This window comes from Zonotrichia leucophrys, chromosome 23 (genome assembly GCF_028769735.1).
Source record: "Zonotrichia leucophrys gambelii isolate GWCS_2022_RI chromosome 23, RI_Zleu_2.0, whole genome shotgun sequence".
Lineage (NCBI taxonomy): Eukaryota > Metazoa > Chordata > Aves > Passeriformes > Passerellidae > Zonotrichia > Zonotrichia leucophrys.
In genome coordinates this window covers 7,464,911-7,481,558 of record NC_088192.1, presented here as the reverse complement: position 1 = coordinate 7,481,558, position 16,648 = coordinate 7,464,911, and the positions used below count along the sequence as shown (strand labels likewise).

General features: G+C 53.9%; 3 protein-coding genes, 1 long non-coding RNA gene and 5 other non-coding genes across 9 annotated transcripts; 1 reads left to right on the top strand and 8 right to left on the bottom strand.

Annotated features, from left to right (window-relative positions):
• Nucleotides 1-84: 84 nt before the first annotated feature.
• LOC135457342 (U11 spliceosomal RNA) lies at nt 85-214 on the bottom strand. Its single transcript, XR_010442705.1, has one exon. It is a non-coding gene; the product is annotated as a U11 spliceosomal RNA (small nuclear RNA).
• Nucleotides 215-560: 346 nt separating this feature from the next.
• On the top strand, nt 561-7,196 carry TAF12 (TATA-box binding protein associated factor 12). Its single transcript, XM_064731795.1, has 6 exons — nt 561-662; nt 3,390-3,641; nt 4,851-4,928; nt 5,666-5,780; nt 5,967-6,055; nt 6,733-7,196. The coding sequence occupies exons 2-6, from the start codon at nt 3,474-3,476 to the stop codon at nt 6,766-6,768; spliced, it is 486 nt and encodes a 161-aa protein (XP_064587865.1). The 5' UTR covers nt 561-662; nt 3,390-3,473; the 3' UTR covers nt 6,769-7,196.
• A 1,360-nt stretch (nt 7,197-8,556) lies between these two features.
• On the bottom strand, nt 8,557-10,068 carry LOC135457253 (ras-related protein Rab-39B-like). Its single transcript, XM_064731704.1, has 2 exons — nt 9,800-10,068; nt 8,557-8,986 (listed from the first exon to the last, which is right to left on the bottom strand). The coding sequence occupies exons 1-2, from the start codon at nt 10,012-10,014 to the stop codon at nt 8,557-8,559; spliced, it is 645 nt and encodes a 214-aa protein (XP_064587774.1). The 5' UTR covers nt 10,015-10,068.
• A 480-nt stretch (nt 10,069-10,548) lies between these two features.
• Nucleotides 10,549-11,914, bottom strand: RAB42 (RAB42, member RAS oncogene family). The gene is made up of 2 exons (XM_064731866.1): nt 11,655-11,914; nt 10,549-10,963 (listed from the first exon to the last, which is right to left on the bottom strand). The coding sequence occupies exons 1-2, from the start codon at nt 11,912-11,914 to the stop codon at nt 10,549-10,551; spliced, it is 675 nt and encodes a 224-aa protein (XP_064587936.1).
• A 1,089-nt stretch (nt 11,915-13,003) lies between these two features.
• Nucleotides 13,004-15,909, bottom strand: LOC135457128 (uncharacterized). Its single transcript, XR_010442667.1, has 5 exons — nt 15,664-15,909; nt 15,206-15,269; nt 14,566-14,611; nt 14,094-14,197; nt 13,004-13,460 (listed from the first exon to the last, which is right to left on the bottom strand). It is a non-coding gene; the product is annotated as an uncharacterized LOC135457128 (long non-coding RNA).
• Nucleotides 13,589-13,659, bottom strand: LOC135457344 (small nucleolar RNA SNORD99). The gene has a single exon (XR_010442708.1). It is a non-coding gene; the product is annotated as a small nucleolar RNA SNORD99 (small nucleolar RNA).
• On the bottom strand, nt 14,392-14,527 carry LOC135457348 (small nucleolar RNA SNORA61). The gene has a single exon (XR_010442713.1). It is a non-coding gene; the product is annotated as a small nucleolar RNA SNORA61 (small nucleolar RNA).
• LOC135457347 (small nucleolar RNA SNORA44) lies at nt 14,728-14,858 on the bottom strand. The gene has a single exon (XR_010442711.1). It is a non-coding gene; the product is annotated as a small nucleolar RNA SNORA44 (small nucleolar RNA).
• On the bottom strand, nt 15,452-15,594 carry LOC135457346 (small nucleolar RNA SNORA16B/SNORA16A family). Its single transcript, XR_010442710.1, has one exon. It is a non-coding gene; the product is annotated as a small nucleolar RNA SNORA16B/SNORA16A family (small nucleolar RNA).
• Nucleotides 15,910-16,648: the final 739 nt, after the last annotated feature.

Here is a 16,648-nt window from a genome sequence, read left to right as displayed (position 1 = left end):
AGAGGGCGCACTACGCCGGAGCACCAGGAGCCCCGCGCAGTAGTGAACGCCGCTCGCAGCCCATTCTCTATCGTTCACCGATACTGGGGTGCCGGAACAGGCGGTTACCGGCAGCCCTCCCTCACAAAAATTGTGCTTCCGAAATCTCTTGATGTCGATTCCGCGGGGGTGGCGCGCGACCACTCCCGTGCCACGCACGACAGAAGCCCTTTTTAAACAGCTCTTCCGCCCCAACCAACACCGGAAAGCGCCGGTGTACCGGCTAGGATAGGGCGACTAACGCCGCAGATACTAAACATGAAGATCGGTGTGTCTATTCTTTCATCCACCCTCAACTCATTTCTTATCGCCATTTCTGTGGCTATCCCTTAAAAAAGCGCCGTTTTCCCCGCATTTTAGCCGGCCAGGGTTATGCAAATCGCGCGGGGCATGCTGGGCACACCTCTTTCCTGAGACAGCGCGGGGAGGAGAAGCGCTTTTGGCGGGAGCGCTATGGCGCGCACGCGCGCGCAGGCGAACTCGCTCCTGATTGGCGATGATGCGCGCGCGCGCAGGGGACTCGCTCCCCATTGGCAGCGGCGACGGCCGGAAGCGGAAGCGCTGCCGAGTGTCAGCGGGCGGCGGTGGCGGCGGGGCTTGGACTGCCCGCGGGTCATGGGGAGGTACGGAGGGCTCGAGGGGGCTGCGCGGACCGCCCGGGGATCCCACATCGGCTGTTGCCAATCCGGGAGGGAGCGCAGGAGTGAGCGCCTAGTCGGTCCCGGTGGCGGTCGGTGACCTTTGCTCTGCCCCGCGACCCCCGGCGGGGACGTTCTGCACTGGGAGGGGGATTCGTTCCCATCCCGCTGTCTCCGTGGGATGTGCGCTTCAAGCTGGGGAAGTTCAGCCTAGAGAAGAGAAGGCCCCGGGGAGATTCTTAGAGCGCCTTCCAGCGCCGGAAGGGGCTCCAGGGGAGCTGAAGAGGAGCTTTGGACAAGGAGAGTGGTTTCCCACTGCCAGAGGGCAGGGATAGATGGGGTACTCGGAAGGAATTCCTCCCTGTGAGGGTGATGGGGCCCTGGCTCAGGTTGACCCGGGAGACTGTGGCTGCTTCATCCCTGGAAGTGCCCAAGGCCAGGTTTGACGGGGCTTGTAGCCACTTTGGACAGTGGAAAGTCTCCCTGCCCCATGGCAGGGGATGGAATGAGATGACGTTAAAGTTTCTTCCCACCCAAACCATTCTGAGATTCTATGATTGTATTTAGATATTTGGTAAAATGCACTATGGTTAATGGAAGTGGGAGCCCCCTGAGCACTCCAGTGAATGTGCTCTTTGTCATTAACGTGGATTTTACTTACGGCTCTAATGCTGTGCTGTCGCAGAACTGAGCAATTTGTGGTGCTGATGGCAGCACCCAGAGCTCCTCTTGCCCTGGAGGGAGCTGCTGCTCTGAGGATGTGGGCTTACCTGCACATCAGCAGGTACCAGGATGCTCTGTTTCCTGGCAGAAAAAATGGATTTTGACCATATTTTTCTTCAGAATCCTGTGGGATGATGTTCTCTGCAGCAGGAACTCTGTGTGATCTTTTCTGACAATGCAATCTGTGGCACTGTAGTGAGGACAATTTGTGAAACTGTTTCCTCTAACCATCTTATATAGATTTGGTGATACAAAAAGTATCTGGTGTTTCTGTAGGAATAAGAGTTGTGTGGAAGAGGAGGATGCCAGAGTCGGTAATGCTGACTGGTGACATTCTGGGAAGGGTGTGGACTATGGTTTCTCTACTCACTGGGCTCACAGCAGTTGCTGATGTAATTAAAGATTAAGACACTCAGTTGTAGGTAAATGGGGCTGGCATGTGGGATTTGCCCTGTGGATCTGCTCCCCCCATTAGTTTTGTGTTCAGGGATCTTAGTAGCATGTGAAGGGTACAGTAAGATCTGAGAATAAAACAACAAAATTACTTTAGGCTGCTAAAGTGCTTCTGCCCAAGGATACTGGGGCTTTGTGTCCGAGGATTTTGGTGCTTCCTTCCCTGCATAGTGGGTAGGAGTTCTGCTCTGTGGATATGTGAAGTGAGGCGTGGGGTGAACAGCCTGAGATCAACCCCAGCTAAAGCCAAGACTGAAGGTCCCTCTCGATCCCTCTCACTTCTCAGCCAGAAGTGCCAGCTGAGGGGTTTAGAGTGCCAGCGTAATGATTTTCCATTGTGAATTCAATTAAAATGGAGCTGGAAACTTGCTGAGGGCACTGCAGAAGGCTGTTAGGGACATAAATTCCCCTCAGAGGGCTCCATGTCTGCAGGTGCATGAGTGAAGTACTAAAGCTTCTAAATGCTCTCATGTACTTTCTTGTGTGGATTTTGATATTAATTAATCCAAACTGACTAGGCTTGCTTTGATGAAGGGAAATGTCTATTTGTAGATCAGGGTGCAGTCACCTAAAGCTGGTTAAACAAACTCTTTTTGTGAGTTCAGCCTTAGTTTCTCAGCCATCTCTGGCCCTGCCATAGGGCCAGAGGCTTTGCCATAAAACCATTCCTTAAACTCTCTTTCCTGTGACAGACCCATCAATGCTGCCCACGGTGGTTGTGGTAGTGGAAGGTGCAGGGTTTGGATGAATTTCCTGTCATGGAGCACTGAAGACAGAGCAAAACTTCATTGAGCCTGAGGCTTAGTGCAGAAACAGAGGAGGTGCAATCAGTGTTCACCCCATGACCAACAACCTGAGTAACTTCAGCACCTGGAATATCTGTGTAACCACACAATCCACTTGTAGTTCACCATTGTGAGCTCTAAAAATCCCACTCCATTTCCTGCAGTCAATTGCCCAGTGTGGGCACACACATGTTCCTCCCCCTCTGAGGGCCAGATTGTGTTCTCAGAACCCAAAATGAACCAATGTTGTCAGTCCCACATGAAGGGGTCACTGCAGGCCAAGCTGTGAGTGTGATGCTGCCAAAAGCAAGGCCCCAGGGAGGCTGGGTCCTGCTTTCTCTCTGGGGCTCTGGATTGTGGGGATGAGGGTTTCCATGCTGCTGCAGCAGGAACAAACCATGTCCTGCAATTAAATCTGCTCTGAGTGGTCTGCTCTTTGTGGGAATTGGGTTCAGGAAGGCTGTGTGGGGTTGGATGTTGTGGAGTTCAGCTCAAGGGATAAATGGGTGGGTGGGTCAGTGCTGTCACCAGCATGCAGCCAATGCGATGCTGCAAAACTTAATTTTCTGTACACCAAGGAAAGGTTTTCTCTGCTACTAAGCATCACTTCTCCCTTCATGCTGTGAGCTCAGATTCCTGATCTATAAACTGCAGGCCCTGTCAGAACAGTGCAGTTTTCTTTGGACAAACACCTGTTCACCCTGCTGAATTCCTTCTGTTTGCTAACCATGGCTTTTCTCTCCCTTTCCAGTTGATTGGTTTGGATCCCCACAACCCCAAGAAGAAGCAGGACCTAGACAAGCTTTATGATCTAAAACCTAAAGCCCAACAGATTATGAACCAGTTTGGCCCTTCTGCCTTGATCAACCTCTCCAACTTCTCCTCGATCAAGCCAGAACCAGCCAGCACCCCCCCCCAGAGCTCCATGGCCAACAGCACTACCGTGGCAAAGATGCCAGGAGCACCCAGTGGAGGAGGGCGGCTCAGTCCTGAAAGCAACCAGGTAATTCCATCCCGAGTTTGGGACAGCAGGGATGATGCTCGGGCATCACAAGTATCACAGATTTGTCTGTGGCTTTGTTTGCCTTCTTTAAATCACCAGCAGAAATATAATGTTTATTAAACTTACTCCGTTACTGAGTGAACAAAACTTCCTCACAGAGTTCCTCTCTCCCAGGTGCTTCCTGGCTAGATGGGGTTTGGATGCTGTAGGTGTAGAGCCTTTTCCAGTCTTAGGAAAGTGTATATTGGAGTGTGACAGAGGAAGTTATTTTTAAGTGGGGTTTAGATGGGAAAAATATGGGGAGAAGTGGGTGGTGAGGTGCTGGTTGCCCAGAGAAGCTGTGACTGCCCCATCCCTGAGAGTGTCCAAGGCCAGGTTGCATGAGGCTTGGAGCTGCCTGGGATAGTGGAAGGTGTTCCTGCCCATGGCAGGGGGTGGAATGGGATGAGCTTTAAGATCCCTTCCAACCCAGCCTGCCACAGGAGCCTTTAATGTGCATAAAACAAACTGCTGCCCAGGGAATGTCCCAGCATTGCTCCCTGATGGCTTTGCTGGCACCTAGACTGTTAGGAAGTGCACTAAACCCCATAAAACATAAAACCCCATAAAAGATAAAACAGCCACAGCAGTGAAGGAATGAGGAAGGGCAGGAATTTCCCATGTATCTGGTTGACCAGACCAGGCTGACACCTTCCATCCATATCTTTTAAGACTCGGCATCCTGTTGTTCAGCCCAGTGTGGTTTCTGCTCCTGCCACGTCTGACTGCCCTGGAATAACCCAGCACTCCCACAACTCTGTTTTCCACGTGAAGCACTAAAGCTGATAAGTGCTAGAGTGATGGAAATGCTTCCCTCATGCCCTAGGCACAACTTTAGTCACTGATTCGCTGATTGCACTTGCTGTCTGCTTCTTAACACTTGTAGGTTTGCCTTTCTACTCCTTGTCAGCTGCATTTTCATGCTGGAAACATTTATTCTTGCTGCTGCACTCCAGTTGCTGTCCAGAGCAACTGCTGGTGCTTGAAAATGACTCCTTAACACCTGATATTTCTTATCTCTACCATTCCTGAGCTGATAGACTGTGTCAGCAGTGTGACTCGGCCCTGGGGGCATGGGGGGGGAGGTGGTTGTGGTTGTGGCTGTGCTCCACGGGCAGCTTCTTTGCAGGAGCAGGGCAGTAAATCCTTCCTCTCCTCCCACATGCTCAGGTTTTAACCAAGAAGAAATTGCAAGACCTGGTGCGTGAGGTGGATCCGAACGAGCAGCTGGATGAAGATGTGGAAGAAGTAGGTTCCAGCCCGTGGAAGGGACTGCAGGAAGAGTTAATTTGTAATTTGTCACAGATCAGTGGCCATTTATCCAAGGAGGGAGCATTTAGTTCATGTAACACTTGTTTTCCCATGCAGCCTTCAGCCATCCCTGGTTTTCTGCATCTCAGTCCCAAAAAGGCTTTTAAAACAGCAATTGCAGCAAACACCTATGAAATCCACTCCTTTGAGTGGAATTTTGCACACCACAATATAAGAAAGATCTAAAGCTATCAGAGGGCTCCCAAAGGAGACTCTGAAGATGGGGAAGAATCAGGAGGGACCATAAGAGGAGTGGCTGAGGGCTCTTGGTGTGTTCAGCTGGAGCAAAGGAGATTGAGGGCAGAGCTCCGTGGGGACTGCAGCTCCAACCTCTGCTCCCCGTGGCAGGGACAGGAGCCAGGGAATGGCTGGAGCAGGGTCAGGCTGGAGATCAGGGAAAGGTTCTTCCCCCAGAGGGTGCAGGGCCCTGACCATGCTCCCCAGGCAGCCAGACTTAAAGAGCATTTGGACAATGCTTTCAGGCACAGGATGGAGATTGCTGGGGTGACCTGTGCAGGGCCAGGAGCTGGCCTGGATGATCCTTGCAGGTCTCTCCCAATTCAGGACATTCTGTAATTCTAAATATCAGCTTCTGAGGGCTTGTTTTCATCTTCCCACATAATTTCAACTGCTCAGTGCTGACCAGACTGATTGTTGCCCTTGTTCTACCACAGATGCTGCTACAGATCGCTGACGACTTCATTGAGAGTGTGGTGACAGCCGCCTGCCAGCTTGCACGGCACCGCAAGTCCAACACTCTGGAAGTCAAAGATGTCCAGTTGCACCTTGGTGAGTGACTCTTACCTGGTTTTTTCCCTTCTACCCCCAGCTCTCAGCTCCTCCTGGAGTCAGGGCACAGTTGCAGTGCTGTGGTGGAAGCCTGTGAGTAGATAATGCATCCCTGCCTGTGGCAAGGGGTTGGAACTGGATGAGCTTTAATGTCTCTTCCAACTGAAACCATTCTGTGACTTTCAGAGCGCCAGTGGAACATGTGGATCCCGGGCTTTGGTTCTGAAGAAATCAGGCCCTACAAAAAAGCCTGCACTACAGAAGCTCACAAACAGGTAAGGCGCCCTCACAACACCAGGAATCACATGGAAGGCTGATGTGAGGATGGAGGTCATGGCCTCCTGGCACTGTGAATTTGTGGCCTCTTCCAAGTTGTTCAGACTAGAAATGACTTCCAGAGCCTCCTGACCTGTTTATGCAGCAGGCTGAGGTTGCTGTGTCTCCTCAGCTATGTTGGCTTTGCCCAAAGAGAAGCAGCAGCTCTTGGTGCTGAGGAGCTTAGGAGGGTTAAAACCAACTGGGAGCTGCACGCAGGCGCTTCTCAGCTGCCCCTGGCAACTCCATCTCTGTGCAAAGGAACTGAGAACACTCTTAATTTTGCTTTTAAACTGCATTGGAGCATTGGTTTTTAAGCCGTGGTCAGAGCCTAGAAGGAGCTGCCCTGCAGTGGGTTCATGAGTGATGCTGCAGCTCCCACTGGGCAGAGAGGGGGGCCTTGAGATGGGCTTTAATTCCACTGCCCCAAGTTGCCAAGTGGAGAAGCACAGATACTTCCTTCTCCTCTTCAGCCTGGAGCCCCATTAAGATTCAAACAGACCCGTAAGACCAGTGTGGAAGCAAGTCAGACCACGTCCTGGGAGCGCCTGGGATGCCTTGTTTCTGCTGTGGGTGGTTGTGCAGTCTCCCACTCTGAGCTGCTCAGCTTCCCATGGTTTTCCCTCTTTTGTTGCAGAGAATGGCACTGATCCGCAAAACTACCAAGAAATAGCCCTCTGGACAGAGCTGGAGACACCACCAGTGCAGTTTGGGATACCTGCTGCTCCACTGAAGCCTCCATGATGTCACCTGTGGGATATTTTTTTAATGCTTTACAGAGAAGCATCTATTTTTTATTAACAGTGCAGCAATATCTTGACTTGATGAGGAGACCTGCCAAAAACATTCTACGCCCTCTTCTCGTTCCTCCTCAAAGTGTGACATATCTCAAACAGACTTTTATTTGTGACTTGAAAGTGGTTTATTGTACAAGTGATTATCCAAGGGACAGAGCATTTGATCGTGTGTGGGACAGTATTAGAAGCGTCTGTAGAGGTTTTTGTTTCCTCCTTCTTGCCCCTACCTGCTCCAGTACTTTGTAATGTCAGTGTTTATATAAATACTTGCATTTGTTTTACATGAATAAAGAAATTATTCTAAGCTGCTGGTATAGGCTTGTGCTCTTCAGGCAGCATTGCAGAGGGATGGCAGGGGGAGGGGTCCCTGTTACCTCAGCTCTGTGTGTGGTGCTGTTCTGTGGGAGATCTCCTGAGAGTTTACAGGGAGCAGAATCGTGGAATATCCTGAGCTGGAAAAGATCCCCAAGGATTATTGAGTCCAGCTCCTGGCCTGCCCAGGACACCCCACCAATCCCACCCTATGCCTGAGAGCACTGTCCAACGCTCTCTGAAACTGTGGCAGCCTTGGGGCTGTGCCTATTCCCTGGGGAGCCTGGTCATTGCCCGAGCACCCTCTGTGGGAAGAACTGTTTCCTAATATGCAATCTATGCCTCCCCTGACACAGCTTCAGCTGTTCCCTCAGGTCCTGTCTGGTCACAGGGAGCAGAGACTGGAGGTGTCACTTGGGAGGAGCTGCACGTGCTGCTGAGTCTCCCCTGTTTCCTCCAGGGTGAACAAACCAAGTTCCCTCAGCTGCTCTTCCAGAGGTTTCCTCCCCTCCAGACCTTTCTAGACCACAAGAATTTGGCCAGTCCCTTCCCTGCCAGTCAGGATGGTGGGGTCATTTCCCTCCTGACCTCCAACCCATTGCTGGGATATTAGCACTGTTGGGAGGGGGATGCTGTGACAAAGCAGGAAGTCAGAGTCCCCCTGATTCTGTTTGTGCCTGGACATTGGAAAGGCCACATGCCCTTGGCTGTTCCCGCTGCTCTGCTCAGACTTCAGAGGAGCTGCAGGGGCTGTTGTGGGGATGCAGGAGCTGATAGCAGTGCAAACCCCTGCATGACAGGAAGGCTCAGGAAGGCTTCTGCAGCCCTAGGCAGAGCTGGGCTCATCCTCCTTGCCCAGCTCTCTGGAGGCTCCCGGTACCTGCAGGGGAAACCAGGGGGGATGAAGTGATCCCATGACCATCTTGGTGTCACTCCTCATGTCGCTGTGGGATGAGGAGCCTGGGGAGCTCCTTTCTGCAACCTTGTAGAGAAGGTTTTTTTCAAATTATATTGTATGAAGATTAACCCGGAAGGGAAAGTGGGCATTTCCTCAGAATGGTATGTGGTTATTTTTGCTTTGGGCTCAACTAGGCATGTACTCAGCCGGAGTGGCAGATACATCATCTGAGTTCCACGATAAATTTGTCACTTTTAATTCTATTTGGAAAGACTTAAAGATTTAGGGCTTTATGGTAGGGATCTCAGTCAGTACAAGAGAGCATAGGGGAAAGGGTAACATTGACCTCTGCAAGCCTGTGGGCTTCCACCTGGGGACTTCACGCTTCCAACGCGCTTCCAATGGCACCCCTGCCTGAGCCCAGCATGTCCCTGCCTTGCCAGTGTCCTCAGCTCTAGCACGAGCATCTCTTCCACTTCTCCTTCTCCTGTGCCTGAGCCTTGGGCAGCACTGGCAGTGGGATGCTGCTCTTCACCCCGTCCCACGCCTCAGTGGCCACCAACTGCCCCGTCTGCAGCGCTTGGTAAATGGCAACTGTCAGCATCTGAAAGGCCTGGACTACATTGGAAGCATCTTTGGCTGAGGTCTCCACATACTGGACACCCAGTGAGGCTGCCAACTTCTCCGCCTCCCTCTGGCCCACCCGGCGCTGCCCAGCCAGGTCACTCTTGTGCCCCACCAGCAGGAAGACCATGCGGAAGGGTTGGATGGTGTCAGTCACCTCCTGGTGCCATTGCCGGATGCTCTCAAAGGATGTGCGGTTGGTGATGTCGAAAAGCAGCATCCCCCCGGCTGAGTTGCGGTAGTAGGAGCGAGTCACAGACCTGGGGTGGGGACACCGAGAGCAGGGGAGTGAGTGGCCCCTGGGGTTTCCTGTGGCACCTCGGGCAGCATGTTCCCTGCCTACAGAGTGGCCCTGTCTAGGACCTGCTCCTGCAAGCAGCACCCATCTTGCATTCAAAGCACCATGAGAGGGGTGAGAATCAGCCTTTTGCTGTGTCAATAAGGACTCCAGGGGCAGCTCTGTCTGTTCTCAGCCACCATAGCTCATCTGTCTCCTGCAGCCACAGCCCCCAAGTGCCCCTGTGCCTGCAGCCATGTCCCCAGGGCTCCACCATCCCTGCTATCATGGTCCTGGAACTCTTCTGTCCCTGCTGCCATGTTCCCAGTATTTTCCCATCTCTGCTGCAACAGTCCTGGAACTTTCCCATTCCTGCATACCCAGATCTGCCACTCTCATCCCCTGCAGCCAACATCTCCCAAGCTTTCCTGTTCCCAGGAGCTGCCTGGCTGGTGGAGACAGCCCCACAAGGAGGTGTAAGGCTCCTAGCAGCTGAGGAAGAAGCTTTGCCCAGCCCTGAGTGGGTTCCCAGCTGCTCGCCAGTCCTTCTGCAGCTGGTGTGGCAAGGGGGCTCTTGAGGGAGTACTGTACCCCCTTTAGAGCTGGAGCAAGGGCTTACAAGGCAGTCCCAAGGGCTCCTTTCCCTTGGCTTTTGACATGGTGGTTCCTCACCCAAATGGACAAGTGGGAACACAGCCACATCAACAGCCTCCTTGGGCTTGGAATCACAACACTCCACCCCAAATCTGGAGGGGGACACCCATCTCCACCACCCCTCCTGACCCCATGGACCCACCTGAACCTCTCCTGCCCGGCTGTGTCCCAGAACTGCAGCTTCACTTGCAGCCCTGGCTCCAGCTCCACGAATTGGACGTAGAAGTCCACCCCCACTGTCTGGTTGACAGTGTCCAGGAAGGCACCTTCGGTGTAGCGCCGCAGCAGTGAGGATTTCCCCACTGTCGAGTCCCCCAGCATGATTACTCGGAACTGGTACTGCCACCGTGGCTCCATCGGTGCTTCTGCCGCCTGCCAGGACCTGCCGCCCCCGCACCAGGAGCGTGTTCAGGCAGGCAGGGAGCTCCTCCACCCAGGAGGCGTTCCCAGTACCATTGGTGCCGTGTGGCCCCTTTGGAGCCCCTTTGTCCCCTTTACTTTGGCTCTATCCAGCAGGAACTACTCAGGGGTGCCTGCTCCCATTTTCCCATGGACAGGACACCCTGAAAAGTGTCCCAGACAAGGGGAGCTGTTGCCCCACCAGTGATGCCCCCCAAAGCAGACAATCCCCCATGCCATGGATTGAGTGCTGTGCCCCTGCCTGGGATTAAGTGCTTGGCACAGCCTTTATTTAATGTGAAAAAGCGTTAAGTTTATTAAAAATACTCCTACAGCAGAATACTATTTTTTTCAGAGCCCCCAGATTAAGGTTTGAAATAAACCCAAGCCCAGGTGGGAGACTGAACCCTCATGGGTCACCCAAGGGCTGCAGGTGCTGGGTGGAGAGAGAAGCATCCCCACAACTGGGGGTCCCACGTCCCCCTATCCCCATCAGCACTGGCAGCGCTTGTGGGGCTTCCTCCCTGCCAGGGGCTGGCGGTGACTCTGGCTGGGGATGAGCCTGATGCCATGACATCCCTGGTGTGGGGCAAGGATCCCCTGGCCCAGTGCCTGCTGGATACCTCCAGCCAGTGTCTGGAAGGCCAACTCCACGTTGAGGTTGCTGTGGGCCGAGGTCTCCACGAAGGCCATGCCCAGAGTGGCGGCGAGGTGTCCAGCTTCCTCTGCTGACACAGCTCGCTCATCCACCAGGTCACACTTGTGTCCCACCAGGACAAAGGCAGGCAGCTCGTCCCCCGCAGCCTCGTGATACCACTCAGGAACGTGTTCAAAAGATGCTCGGTTGGTGAGGTCAAACACCAGCAGCACCCCCGCCGCACTCCGGTAGAAGGACTTGGTGATGGATCTGAGCATACCCAGCAGGTTTTCAAAGGATACTGGGAAGCTCTAACACCAACAACCCTAGGATGGGGCTTGGGAGATTTTTGGGTGACAGATCAGACTTCAGGAGTGGGAAAGGGAGACCTGTCTTGGGCATTTACACTGCCATTTTCTTTTCGGCATCCCTCTCCTCAGACTGGGGGGCTCCGGAGGAGATCTGCGGGGTTTTCAGGGACTCTGTGGTACTGTTTATCCCTGCAAAAGCCCCAGATCTGTGGGGATGGGGCAGCACTGAACAGAAATAGGGCATCACCAGAGCCAACCCTCCGGTCCCCAAAAGGTTCCCAGGGATGGGGGGGGCCTGGGAGCCCAGCTCCAGCCACAGCACTTTGGTCTTCAGCCCTTCATGCCCCATTTGAGCCTCTCACATTCCCAGGTGGTCCTGGCTCCAGCCTGATGCAATCAGGAAAGAAACCACCAGCCCCAGCCCACCACCAGCACACAGCAACAAGCACCTGGCCCTGCTCCCTTGGCTGCTCCCCTGAACAACTACAGTGTCACTGCAAGCTCAGCACAAGGCATCACTGGCCCCTAAAGAATCACCATCCCAGTGAGCCATTGCTGTCTGTCCCTTCACACCCAGCTGGGGATTTACAAACACCCCAGAGTGGGAAGATAACTCGGTTGGCATGCTGGGGTCCCCATGCCCGCCTCACCTGAACTGCTCCTGGCCAGCCGTGTCCCAGAGCTGCAGCTTGGCCTTGCCGGTGGGTGGCATCGGGATAGTCCGGCTGTAGAATTCGACGCCGACGGTGGGGCCTGGCCTGGCTGCCCCACCAGGACCCCCAGCCGGCCCACAAGTGAAGCAGCGCAGCAGGGAGGACTTGCCCACCGCTGCATCTCCCAGCACGATGACACGGAACTGGAAGTGTCCCCAGGGCTCAGGATCCTGGGGGAAATCTGTCACTGTCTCCATGGCTGAGCTGACTCGATCCCGACCCACCGCGCTCTGCTGTGCTAACAGCGACAGACAGGTCTCCACCCTTGTCCCCACCCCACCGCGGGACAAGGACGGCTCCGGCCCCGCAGTCACCCGGACAGACAAACAAACTGTCCCAGGGAGGGAGCAGCTGCCAGTTCTGTCCTCATCCTTCCTGGTAACACTGAGGAAAGAAGTTTAAGTTTTCTTCTCAGGTGTACAAACAAAAAAGGCTTTGGAGCTGCTGCATAGTTCTTTTAACCACTTAAGAAAACCACTGAATTTATTTACTTGCCTTTTTTATTCCCTTGTTTTTAAAACGATTTTTATCCATTTACCTGTTTCCCAACCACCAAACTCCAAATCACAAACCCTAGCAACAGCCCAGCATTTCAAACCTTGGCAGCAGCACAGCTTCAGCTCTGACCACATTGGCATTTAGTCTCCATTTGCTGTGGCCAGGACGTTTAGTGTGGCCACATGCCAGCTCTGGATGCCCACCTCTACTGGCAGTCTCTTATGTCTCCACTGCCTGGCTTTGGTGACAACAGGGACAACCAGGCAGTGAGTGCAGACCCCCTGCTGTCCCCAGGAGCCAAGATCCTGAGAAATGCTCCACAGGGAAGGGGCTCTCAAGACCTGCAGGTAGGAGACTAGAGGAGTCAGAGGCACCAGCCCAATTATTTCAGGACAAACATTTACCTCAGGTTCAGGGACTTTGTCACAGCCCAGCCACCCAGGGACAGAAATAAGAGTGGCTCCAACTCAGAGGCTGCAGCTCCCCACTACCAATTTTTCTCCATGGTGAGAAAACAGGCAGCCAGAATCACCAACTCTCCAGCTGAGGGTGCTGGAACATTCCGAGGTTGCAATGAGCTGCTCTAGCCCCTCCATGAAGGCCCACGGTGTTTCTGCATTCCAGGGACCCCTGTGGGGGACATCCCACCGGCAGGTGCTACAGCAAGCACAGGAACTTGTGTCTGAGCACTGGTGAACTCCACTGGAAGGGGATCCTCAGGCTCCATGGCTCAGAGCCAGCCCAGCCTCACCCCATCCCAATGCAACTCAAACACTGGAGACACCATAAAGATTTGCAGTAATTGCATTTATTCAAACTCCTATCACACACAGAGAATACTCCAAGCTGGAAGGGGCCCACATGGATCACTGAGTCTGGCTCTTAAGCAAATGGCCTGTATAGGGATCAAACCCACCACCTTGGCATTACTGGCTCTCTCCTCCAATTAAGTATTTAATATCCAGACCCCCTCCTGAGAAAAACTCTATGGAACAGACTGTTCTTCCAGGTGGAGTATTTGAACCAGAGCTTCAGATATACCTGGAGCCAAATCAGTTCTACCTCCCTCCACTGCAGGTGAGGGGAGCCCAGAAGCGGCTGATCCCACTTGGCAGAGCTCACAGCTCAGGAAGGAGCCAGGATCTGGCTCTGCAGAGCTCCCACTTCTGGAGGAGAGGGCTGGGAAAGAACAGTCTGGCACGGCAGCACCAAGTCCATCAGGGATGGTTCATCCTCTGCTTAGACCTGAAAAAAGGGATAAAAAAGAATCCAGCTGAGGGATGAGCAGTCAGGCTCAGCACTGTGTGAGATTCCATCCACATTCCAGAACTCCTGGATGTCCCCTCCCTGCCCTGTGGTTTTGGGCAGTTCTTGCCTGGCCTCAGCCCCATATCCGCAGGACTCATCCAGCAGTCTCCAGACTCAGGAATCATCATGGACCAGGCTGCACTGCCACTGATCTCACCCACACCCTGCACCACAGAGCACAACTGGCCAATGAAAAGCCTTGGAAACAAGGTGACCATTCCCACCTGCACAGTCCAGGTGAACAACTGGACACTTCCAGCAGTCAGCTTGAGCTGGCCCCTGCCCTCCAGACCCCACTCGAGATCACACAATCCCAGAATGGTTTGGGTTAGAAGGCACCTCAAAAGCTCACCCCACTCCACAGCCAGCCAGGGGCAGGGATACTCTCCACCAGACCAGGACAGCCTAAGTCACATCCAACCTGGCCCTGGACACTTCAGGGAATGGGGCAGCCAAAGCTTCTCTGGGCAACCGTGGCCCTCTCACCCTCACAGCCAAGAAATTCCTCCCAGTATCTAGTTTCCACTTACTGCCCACCCCAACACCAGCAGTTCTCCAGAGAACACTCACATGCTCCACACTGCAGCTTCCTCACAACTCAGGTCCTACAGAAAGCAAGCTGAAGCCCTTGGGACAGGGCTCACCGGTTTTAGTCTTTTTCCACAGAGTTACTGCTGAAAAAACAGAGCTGGAGTTTAGTGCGTGAAGCCAATGGGTTACTGTAAATCCATGGCTCAGATATTCCCAACGAATTCCAGCCCCCCCAACCCTCATGGCATATCTGCCCCCCTGTGCCCCATGTTTATCCATTCTCCTGACCAGGAGTTTCCTTCCTAACCAGAATTCCCAAAATAGTGAGGCCAGCGCAGCCTGTCTTCCCAGTGGCCCCTCTCAGCATAGGACACACCTGCTGAGAGCCCTAAGACCAGCATGAATGTTACTCTTCCTCCTTTTTCGACCACAAGATCGGTATTCAGATCTGGTGGGAAAGGGATTTGGAGGGATGGGCTGTGGAGTTTCAACAAGGGTACTACCCTCTCACCTGGGTCTGTCCATCAGATGGGTGAGCTCTGGAACACGCAGGACCCCTGGAAGACATCACAACATACCCCCAATATCAGCAGTAGGCTGCAGACTTTTGTGGACACACCTTTGACTCATTGCACCCTGGAATCCTAAACAAGGAACAGCCCAATTCCCAAAAATGTATTGGAGGGGTGAGTGACAGCCATAGGCAGAAGAGGCCCAGCAGTCAAAGACCTTCCCATTGCTCTGGCATGTTGTTGGAGACCTGCAGCTACTGCATGGAGCCACAGCTCTTGGATTAACATGCAGATTAACACAGAGTTCATCTGGTAAAGTCTGTGATTGAGTGATTGACTGGCTCTGGGATCAGGGTTGACACCCAGTTCTGCCTCTAGCCGGTCCCAGAGAGAGGAACTGCCCTCATCTCACCCATACATCGTCTGGATGGAGCAAGTACCAAGGGAGTTTGCAGGGCCCAGCCCCAAGGACAAGCCCCGTGGAGGAAGCACAACCTCGGAACAGCACATGCTGCCACTGCCCAACAGCAGAGGGGCAGGAAACGCTGCTGGTTCCTACTCTGGTCCAGGGAGGCCTCAAAACCAACCAATTCTCAGCCTCTCAAAAGAGGACCCCAGAACCAGGATCGTCCATCTCACCTGCCCAAAGCTGAGGCTGTCACCAGCCATCCCATGTCCCGGGATCACCTTCTACGCCAGGATGCTGCTGGGAAAGAAGAGGGCTTTAAGCAAATTGCGAGAGAAGTAAGTTAAAATAAAAGTACAGAAAGATGGGATACACTCCTTCCCCCTCCCCCACGCCGCGCCTCAATTTGGACCCCAGGGGCAGGATTTGAAGCAGCCGCCTCCTTCCAGCACCAGTAAGCCACCCCAGCCCATGGCGGGCCATGTACTTTCCCGAAATGTTGCCGGACAGTTACGAAGGCTCCAACTGAGCGGCGACCGTCGAGGAAAATCCTTTTGCTCTCGGCTCCTTTTTGACTGCATCTACCACCGCACCGACAGACGCAGCTTCGATAGGGCCGGGCGGCTTCTCCACCCGCGGCCGCCTGGCCCGGGACAGGGCATTAGCTCAATCTCGAGGGTCCCTCACTCACCCGGGGCCGGGCCTGGCCTGAGGAGGAGGGCGGGGGCAAGGCCGCGTTGCCCTTCGCAGCCTTCGAAGCGCACCGAAACGCCGCCGCCGGACGCCATGCCCACAGGGCGCCGATGCGGCGGAGCCGAGTGGCGGGAGAGCCCCAGAGACGACGGATGGCGGTGGATGGTTCCCGATGGCCGCCGCAGATCCTCCCCAGCCCGCCACCATGGCAGAAAGAGGCGGAAACCCGTCCGCGGCCATTTTTTATAGCGCGGCAGCGCGGGCTCCGATTGGCTGCTGGTGCCGGGCTCTCCCGCAGAGGCTTCTGGGAGTTGTAGGTGGCGCTGCCTGCAGTCCCAAGCATCGTTCCTGCCTTGCTGCCTTCCAGCCCCCGCTCCGCCCCGTGCCAAAGGATAAACGAGACTCCCGAACAATCTGCTCTAGTGGCAGGTGCTCCTGCCCATGGCAGCGGGTGGAATGACATGAGCTTTCAGTCGTCTCCCAACCCAAACTATTTCATAATCCCATGATTCTCAACTCCCACTAGCACTGGGAGCAGCTGTACACCCCCACCCCACCCCATCTAAATGACTCTCCAGTCCGGGTGGGACAAGTACAATTTCTCTCTCCTTCTCCGTGCAAGGTCCAAACCAGGGGCCGCTCTTTGAAAAGCTGAAAACAGCAGCTGCATTTCCCCTTCTCCTTCCTCCCTTTTGGAACGGGGTGGAGGGAACACTCCACCCTCGGGGAATAGAAGGAAAGGTTCTTGGAAACAGAAGTTTGTTTGCCAACACAATACCTCTATAAGGCTCCTGGTTCATGATTCGTAGAAAGTATTTAAAATGGCAGCACCTGTCAATGGGCTGGAAGGAAGTGCTGGAACTGCTGCTGGTGCTGATGCTGAAGGCACAGCCATAGCGAGAAATCAGCTGGAAATGCCTGAGAGTGCTTCCTGCCCAAGTCCTGGAGAAAGGGCAAAATGGATGGTCATATTTTAATCTGTT

Bases quoted from the DNA above. Each gene is read 5' to 3' on its own strand.
- LOC135457253 (XM_064731704.1), bottom strand. From the start codon at position 10,014: ATGGAGCCACGGTGGCAGTACCAGTTCCGAGTAATCATGCTGGGGGAC. The intron at 8,987-9,799 runs GTGGGTCCATGG...TCCCCACCCCAG, and splicing joins GCCGGGCAGGAGAGGTTCAG to GTCTGTGACTCGCTCCTACT.
- TAF12 (XM_064731795.1), top strand. From the start codon at position 3,474: ATGAACCAGTTTGGCCCTTCTGCCTTGATCAACCTCTCCAACTTCTCC. The intron at 3,642-4,850 runs GTAATTCCATCC...CCACATGCTCAG, and splicing joins TCAGTCCTGAAAGCAACCAG to GTTTTAACCAAGAAGAAATT. The intron at 5,781-5,966 runs GTGAGTGACTCT...TGTGACTTTCAG, and splicing joins AGATGTCCAGTTGCACCTTG to AGCGCCAGTGGAACATGTGG.
- RAB42 (XM_064731866.1), bottom strand. From the start codon at position 11,914: ATGGAGACAGTGACAGATTTCCCCCAGGATCCTGAGCCCTGGGGACAC. The intron at 10,964-11,654 runs GTGAGGCGGGCA...GGGTATGCTCAG, and splicing joins GCTGGCCAGGAGCAGTTCAG to ATCCATCACCAAGTCCTTCT.